The following is a 9,093-nucleotide window of genomic DNA, read 5'->3' as shown; positions in this document are numbered from 1 at the left end:
ATATATATATATATATATATATATATATATATATATATATATATATATATATATACACACACACACACATGTATGTATGTATGTCACTGGTTTTGGTACATATACATATATGTATGTATATATATACACATACATATATATATATATAGTACTATAATACACCTCATGGTTCAACCTGGACACATCATCAGTGATTCTCCCGGGGTCATAGGGTGTTTCGGGTCTTAATCAAACACCCTCACCCGGGCGACCCAGCCGAGGGTGATCAGTCCCTCGACTTGTGTCCAGGTAGCGCACTACGCCACGCGTCCCCCCTCCTCAACCAGAGCCAACGTGAAGCCTTTTCAGACGCTTCCAAAATGTTTTTTATGGCTCTTCTCCTGTGCAGTCCACAAATCCCAAGGAGCCCCAGGACCCGGTGTAAGGACTTGCCTGCAAAACCCCTGCAGCCCACCTCAATAGGCTCGCAGCGGGCCTTCCACCCGTTCCTCCGGCAGTCAGCCACAAGATCTGCGTACTTCGCTCTCTTCCTTTCCTGAGCTTCCTCCATTCTGTCCTCCCAGGGGACAGTTAGCTCAAGGAGTACCACCTGCTTGCTGGTTCCAGACATCAAGACCATGTCTGGCCGGAGTGTTGTAGTTGCGATGATGTCTGGGAATCGCAACTGCCTTCCCAGGTCAACCAAGAGCTGCCAGTCCCTTGCTGTTGTTAGCAGGCCCCCCTGGGTCTTCTTGGAGGGTTGAGGTTTCTCTCCTGCTCGGACAAAGGCAATTGTGCTCTTGGTTGGGTGTTGCCGCTTACTGGTGTTGATGCCCATGCAGATGGTGTCTGCTATTGCCCGCAGGACCTGGTCGTGGCGCCACCGATACCTGCCATCTCCCAATGCCTTTGAGCAACAGCTGAGGATGTGTTCTAATGATCCTCTTTTCTGACAGAGCTGGCACACAGGTGCGTCTATCAGGCCCCAGGTGAACAGGTTAGCAGGGCTTGGGAGGACATCATAAACTGACTGGACCAAGAACTTAAACTGGTGTGGCTCCGCTTTCCAGAGTTCGGTCCAGGTGATCTTGCGACCAGCTATGTGCTCCCACTTGGTCCAGGCCCCCTGCTTGCTCATTCCCACCACTCTGCTGAAGCGAGCCTCCTCCACCTCGGCGCGAACCTCCTCTTGGACAAGCTTTCGTCTTTCCTTTCCTCTGGCTCTGCTGTAGTTTGGTTTGGTGTTGCTACCCAGCCCAGCCCGACCAGTGGCTATGGTTCCCACCAGGGTGCTGTGCCGCAGCCTCGCCTCTGCCCGCTCCACTGCATCCTGGGCACGCCACTTCCTTCCTGTTCTGACCTCCACACCTGCTGAAGATACTTTCCCATCAGCAGAATCTCTGTAGAGCAGGACTTCTCTGGCCCGGGAAACCTTGAACTCCTCTGCCAGACTACTGAAAGGAAGCTGCAGCTTGGTGTTGTGCCCAAACAAAGCAAAGCTGCTTAGGCTCCGTGGCAGACCCAGCCACCTGCGCAGGGACGAGCTGATCTTCCTCTCAAATCCCTCCACGATGGTCATTGGGAATTCGTACATTAGCAGCGGCCAGAGGAGACGAGGCAGGATGCCATGCTGATATATCCAGGCCTTGAACTTCCCAGGAAGTCCTGACTTGTCCACAGCTGAGAGCCACATGTTGAGGTTATCGCTGGTAGCTTGACGTGCAGCGGTATCCTTCAGATCACCAGTGAAGAGCTTGCCCAGGCTCTTCACTGGCTTTTCTAACACAGATGGAATTTGGGTGTCTGCCAGACTGAAGCGAAAGCGGTCGGTTACCTTTCCTTTTCTTAAGACCAAGGACCTGGACTTAGAGGGCTTGAAACTCATTCTTGCCCAACTAATGAGTCGATCAAGGCCTTGAAGGAGCCATCTGCAACCAGACACTGATGTTGTGGTTACCGTGAGATCATCCATGAATGCTCTAATCGGAGGTTGCCGGGTGCCGGATTTGGACAAAGGGCCTCTGCACTCTACTTCCGCAGACTTCACAAGCATATTCATGGCCAGTGCAAACAGGGACACAGAGATTGTACAGCCTGTGATGATACCTTTCTCTAGACGATGCCAATCTGATGTTGAAGTGCCAGAGGACACCCTCAGACTAAAGTTGTTGTAATAGTCGAGGATGAGATTGCAAATCTTCTCTGGAACGTGGTATCTGCTCAGAGACAACTCCACCAACTTGTGTGGAATTGATCCATAAGCATTGGCGAGGTCCAGCCACAGTACTGTCAAATCGCCTCTGTTCTCTCGTGCCTCACGGATCAGCTGTGTTACCACACCAGTGTGTTCGATGCACCCTGGAACTCCTGGGACTCCTCCCTTCTGCACCGAGGTGTCAATATAGGTGTTCTTCAGGAGAAATCCCATGAGGCGATTGGAAACGATTTTGAAGAAGGTCTTGCACTCAACACTGAGGAGGGAGATTGTCCTAAACTGCTCGATGTTCCTTGCGTTTTCCTCCTTGGGAATCCATACTCCCTCTGCGTACGTCCACTGCTGAGGTACTTTCCCTCTTTTCCAGATCACCCGGAAGATCTTCCAAAGACGCTCCAACAGGCGGGGACACTGTTTGAAAACCTTGTACGGAACTCCACTTGGGCCTGGTGCTGATGCTGTTCTGGCAGATTTGATTGCCTCTTTAACTTCCTTCAGGGTGGGTTCACTGATGTCGAACAGGATGCAGGGTTCTGGTGGGCATATGAGGGCTGCACAGTGGCCGAGGTCTTGCTCTCTCATGCCGTCGCTGTAGGTGTTCTTGATGTGGAGGTTGATTTCCTCCTCGGGACATGAGAGTTGACCACTGCGTTTCTCTCCCAGCAGCTTCTTTGTGAATCCAAATGGATTTGCAATGAAGGCACTGCGCTTGCGAGCCCTTTCCTTGCCTCTCTTCCTGTGCCACTCGGCACGTCGCAGGGTGAGTAGCCTATCCCTTACCACACCCCTCAGTTCTGCCAAGGCTGCCTTCTCATTCTCGCTTGCCTTCCTGTACTGGCTCCTGAGTACTCTCAGTTCTTGTCTGAGTTGGGAAATCTTGGTTTCCCGCCGGTTTGGAATTGGTGCTGCAGTGGTAGTCTTGGTGGCACGTTGTTCCTTTATGCCAAACCTGTCTGATGCAATGCCAATTATGAATGTGCTCATTGTCTTGAGCCTCTGGTCCACATTACCCTTGGCTGTTGCTTCCAGGGCTGTATTAACATCTTCATCAAACTGTTTCCACTCTGACTCCTTGTTGGCAGCGGGCCACAATATCCGACGATGCTCTGACGGTCTGCTTTGGGGTTGCGCCGGTGGTGCTTGGAGGTTCTGGGCACTGTGGGGAGTGTCCGGGCCTAGATCCTCCTCCGTCTCATCAGGTGCCGTACAGGGTACTGGCACTGTGCGTTGCGCCACGGGTTTCCTTAGGCAGCCCATCTTGGTCTGGTGTATCTTTAGACCCGTCGGGTTTTTGCAGACCTTGCCACATTTGCAGACTGCACTCGTAGTCAATTGTCCATTCGCAGGGATCGTTACCAGAAAATCTGTCCGTTCGGGGCGCTCATACTCCCCCCCTCTCGGGCGCCCCTGGGGGTATATCTCTTTAGGGTTTTTCGTAGCTTTGTATGGGTGCTCCCTTGCGAGAGCTGCAGCTTGGGATGCTACCCCTCCCTGCCCCGGTTGCCGTCTTTCCGGGCTGTCAACTGTCTCTCCAATTGTCACCACACTTTCGGGGTTGTCATCCAGCCTCTTCCTGGAAGTCAATGGCGATGCCATACTGGATTAGTACTATAATACACCTCATGGTGCAACCTGGACACATCATCAGTGATTCTCCTGGGGTCATAGGGTGTTTCGGGTCTTAATCAAACACCCTCACCCGGGCGACCCAGCCGAGGGTGATCAGTCCCTCGACTTGTGTCCAGGTAGCGCACTACGCCACGCGTCCCCCCTCCTCAACCAGAGCCAACGTGAAGCCTTTTCAGACGCTTCCAAAATGTTTTTTATGGCTCTTCTCCTGTGCAGTCCACAAATCCCAAGGAGCCCCAGGACCCGGTGTAAGGACTTGCCTGCAAAACCCCTGCAGCCCACCTCAATAGGCTCGCAGCGGGCCTTCCACCCGTTCCTCCGGCAGTCTATATATATATATATATATATATATTAGAATTTGTTGAAAGGACTAGTTGGTACAATCCCTGGGGACTCTGCATGGCTCCCAAGGAGCCCCAGGACCCGGTGTAAGGACTTGCCTGCAAAACCCCTGCAGCCCACCTCAATAGGCTCGCAGCGGGCCTTCCACCCGTTCCTCCGGCAGTCTATATATATATATATATATATTAGAATTTGTTGAAAGGACTAGTTGGTACAATCCCTGGGGACTCTGCATGGCAGGGGCGTCCTCCTCCCTGAGCCAGGCTTGCACCTGACCGCATACCTAAATGAGGCTAAGTGACACTGCTGGGAGGCTTTTCCACCATTGGGACACATCTTCAGTTGTGTGCCCCAGCGTCACGGGGTGTTTCGGCCCGGCTTACCACAAGACACCCTCTGCCGAGGAAGGGCCCACCCCAGGGTGATCAAATCCCTGGGTGTGTGCGTCCCATTAGGTGTCAGCCTTAGCAGCCCAGCTGGTGTCACTCCTCCTCAACCACAACCAATGGCTCGTCCTCTCTGCTGTGTTGGCCAACTCTTTAATGGCCTGTCTGTGAGCCTGCCCCCTGACTCCAACCTCCCTAAGGAGCTTTGCTGTTGTGCTTGCTACAAAACCCCTACAGCCCACCTCCACTGGGCGCACCCTTACCCTCCAGCCTCTGTCCTCTGCCTCAGCTGCAAGGTTGGAGTACCGCAGCTTCTTGCGTTCATACGCTTCTTCGATGGCATCCTCCCACGGAACTGTCAGTTCAATAATATAGACTGTATGGCAGGTTTCAGACCATAGGACGAGGTCTGGACGCAGGGTGGTCGTTGCGATCGCCGGGGGGGAAATGAGCCTCTGATCTAAGTCGACTCGCATCTGCCAGTCCCTGGCTGCATTCAATGGGCTTAGATCAGGATTTGAAGGTCTCGTCTTCAGCTTTTCCCCCTCCCGAACAAACGCTGGTAGGTGTCGGCACACTTCCTGGTTGTTGATGGGTTGGGCATTGATGGATATCCTCCTGCACTCAAGTTTGTCAGCTAGACATCTGAGGACCTGATTATGTCTCCACGTATATCTGCCTTGAGTGAGGCTGGTTCTACAGCCAACCATTATGTGCTTGAGTGTTGCTGGGGTTGTACACAGGGGACAGGATGGGTCCTTTCCAAACCATTGTTGTAGGTTTATGGGAGATGGTAGCGTATCATATGTTGCTCGAACGATGAAACTCAGTCTGTTGGATTCCATGCCCCAAAGTTCGCTCCACGTGAGTTTTTTCTTTTCAACACCCTATATATATATATATATATATATATATATATATATATATATATATATATATATATATATATATATATATATATATATATATATATATATATATATATATACAAACATACATATATATATACACATGTTGTAATGTTGTAACAAATAATATTTCTATTAAATAGGCTTTACTTTGCATTTGAATTAACGTGGGATTATTTTTTGTATTTAAAAATAATAGTACCAACTTTTCTTTTTTTTTCTTCTCTCCAACATTTGTGGCACTGGCGTGGCGCCCCCTGATGGACGGCGCCCTTAGCAGTTGCCTATACGGCCTATGCCACGGGCCGGCCCTGGTCAAATCAACGTCAAAAAGCATGTTGTTTCAATGTTGTGTTTGTGTGGTAGAATATTGGTTAGAAAATTACCAAATTTCAACGGTCAAATCAACGTCAGAACCCAACATTGATTAAACGTCGTCAAAAAGCATGTTGTTTCAACGTTAGGTTTGAGTTGCTCAACGTCAGGACCTAATTCAACAAGTTGTCAACGTTGTTTCAATGTCTTGTGCCTGCTGGGGTATTTCATTTTTATGCTTTTTTTTAATCAACTTGAAGTTTATTTGGTGCAAGAAACACATTCATGGACAATAAATCGTTTATTAACTTTTTGTTTTTGTGCAAAATAAAAAACGTACCATCATTAAAACGCAAAATAGCATTTATTTCTTGTACGTCGCTGGCTGAGTGCTCCTGTCTACGAGCACAGCACTTCGGCTGCGCGCCACAGGAGACAAAATGAATGAAATTGGATATTATATTCCGATCATATTTAGAAAACTCTTTCTTCCCTGACTCTTTAACAGCTGACAGGATAAACAATGAATTACAAACCTGGCGCTTGACGGTCCATGTTTGCGTCTCAGTTGCACATAAACAACTGCAGAGCTTCCATTGCACTTTTTTTTTCGTTAATATTGCACAGTATGTCATGTATAAGGAAACATGTTTCTACTGTGCAATGACAATACATTTTGAATTGAATTATCAATGACTGAGCAGGAAGGTGCTAGGAAAAAAATGGTGGTAAACTTTCATATTATGAAGCGCCCTGTTCATTAATTGACATTTTACGTGCCACTACCTAAGCATGGATTGTCGGGTTCTACGCAGTGGAAATAAATAAATGTGGAAATAAATACATGTAAACTTAAATGTAAATTTAAGACATTTTGTCACGACCTGTTATACCAGGTCTGACTTATTTTAGTTTTTCCTTATTTTTTGTGTTTGGTTACTGTTTAGCGCTCTTATTTTAGTTCCACTTCCTGTCTGCCTCCACCACTCCTCTGGCCTGAGCGCTGTCTCCCTCACCTGTCTCTAATTGGCAATCTGGGCAAACCTGTTCCAGGTTGCCAATCAGGCTTCTTTATATGCAAGCCTACCCTGCAGGCAGAGCTGGATCATTGTTGTCGTCTTTCAAGGTAATTGTTGGTTTGCTACACCTGCACAACTTTCCGTTTGCTTCACATGCACTTCCCTGCTGCACTCTCCTTTTGTTTGTATATTAAAGACATTGATACCTGCACGTCGTCTCCTGTTTCCGCATCATGGGGTCACAACCACCTCAACTGTGTGACACCGTGACACCTTTAATTATTCATGTCCCATTTGTTTGCCAGTTTTTATTTATGAATTCATGAATGTCATTATTTTATTCCAGTATTTATTTATTCATTTATACTTTTGTCAGGTTGCGTTGTCCATAGGAGGGATGTCACTGGACAAAACAATAACATCTTCTGTATAGAGAAATATGAAGACAATAGTGCAAAAAGTAGAAATAAATACATGTGGAAATAAACAAAAATATATAATTAAATAATTGTGGAAATAAATACATTTAGGACTACATTTAAAAAATAAATATGTCCCATTTTTTCATGCATTTAACTGATTATTTGTTTATGTACTCATTCTTTTATTCATTTATTTCAGTCTTTGTTTATTTATAATTTTGTCAGGCACGTCCTCCATAATAGAGAGCGGTGTCATTGAACAAAACGAGACCAGCTCCAGCACCCCCCGCGACCACGTAAGGGACAAACGGTAGAAAATGGATGGATGGATGGAAGTCAAATGAAGTGAATAGTGCAAAACACAAAAGCAAAAAGTAGAAATAAATGTGGGAATAAATAAAAGTAAAAAATAAATATGAGACATGTATTTGTGTCCCATTTATTTACATTTTTAAAAAAATGTATTCACATGTTAATTTTTTTTATCCATTATTTTATTTATTTATTTCAGTATTTTCATTTTTTAATTTATTTATACTGTTGTGAGGTATCGTCCTCCATAGTATAGAGAAGGGTGTCACCTGACAAAACGATACAATAATTCTCTTTATTGAACAAAATTAAGTCAATTGTGCAAAATAACAAGTATAAATAACTAAATGTGGAACTGAAAAATTTAGAAATACATTTAATTTGTATGTCCCATTTATTTACTATTTTTTATTTACCTATTCAGGCATTTAATTGTTTATTTATTGAAGTATTTTTCAGGTATCGACTTCTATAGTAAAGGGAGGGGTGTCATCAGACAAAACAATATAATAATTCTCTTTATGGACCTAAATTAAGTCAATTGTGCAAAATAACAACAGCAAAAAGTATAAAAAAATAAATGTGGAATTAAATAATTGTAGAAGTACATTTAAGACATTTAATTTTTATATCCCATTTATTTACTATTTATTTATTTATTCAGGTATTTATTTATTGAAGTGTTTATACTTTTATCAGGTATCGCCCTCCATAGTAAAGGGAGGGGTGTCATCGGACAAAACAATATAATAATTCTCTTTATGGACCTAAATTAAGTCGATTGTGCAAAATAACAACAGCAAAAAGTAGAAAAAAATAAATATGGAATTAAATAATTGTAGAAATACATTTAAGACATTTAATTTTTATACCCCATTTATTTACTATTTATTTATTTATTCAGGTATTTATTTATTTATTGAAATGTTTATACTTTTATCAGGTATCGCCCTCCATAGTAAAGGGAGGGGTGTCGCCGGACAAAAGCAAAACAATATAATATATCTCTTTATAGACCAAAATTAAGTAAATTGTGCGAAATAACTGCAAAAAGTAGAACTAAATAAATGTGGAATTAATTAAATAATTGTAGAAATATATTTTAAACATTAATGTTTACATCCCATTGATTTACTTTTTTTATTTATTTATTCAGGCATTTAATAATTTATTAATTGAAGTATTTATACTTTTGTCAGGTATCGCCCTCCATAGTAAAGGGAGGGGTGTCGCCGGACAAAAGCAAAACAATATAATATATCTCTTTATAGACCAAAATTAAGTAAATTGTGCGAAATAACTGCAAAAAGTAGAACTAAATAAATGTGGAATTAATTAAATAATTGTAGAAATATATTTTAAACATTAATGTTTACATCCCATTGATTTACTTTTTTTATTTATTTATTCAGGCATTTAATAATTTATTAATTGAAGTATTTATACTTTTGTCAGGTATCGCCCTCCATAGTAAAGGGAGGGGTGTCACCGGACAAAACAATACAATAATTCTCTTTATGGACCTAAATTAAGTCAATTGTGCGAAATAACAACAGCAGAAAGTAT

The 9,093-nt window shown here is 44.0% G+C and overlaps 1 protein-coding gene across 1 annotated transcript; it reads right to left on the bottom strand.

The window, feature by feature from the left end:
• Positions 1-265: 265 nt before the first annotated feature.
• Positions 266-3,466, bottom strand: LOC133649652 (uncharacterized). Its single transcript, XM_062046296.1, has one exon. It carries the CDS (start codon positions 3,449-3,451, stop codon positions 266-268), a length of 3,186 nt encoding a protein of 1,061 aa, XP_061902280.1. The 5' UTR covers positions 3,452-3,466.
• Between the last annotated feature and the right edge of the window lie 5,627 nt (positions 3,467-9,093).

This window comes from Entelurus aequoreus, linkage group LG05 (assembly GCF_033978785.1).
Source record: "Entelurus aequoreus isolate RoL-2023_Sb linkage group LG05, RoL_Eaeq_v1.1, whole genome shotgun sequence".
In the NCBI taxonomy this organism is placed as follows: Eukaryota; Metazoa; Chordata; class Actinopteri; order Syngnathiformes; family Syngnathidae; genus Entelurus; species Entelurus aequoreus.
Note: the sequence above shows the minus strand (reverse complement) of the source record. Positions and strands in the feature narration are given on the sequence as shown.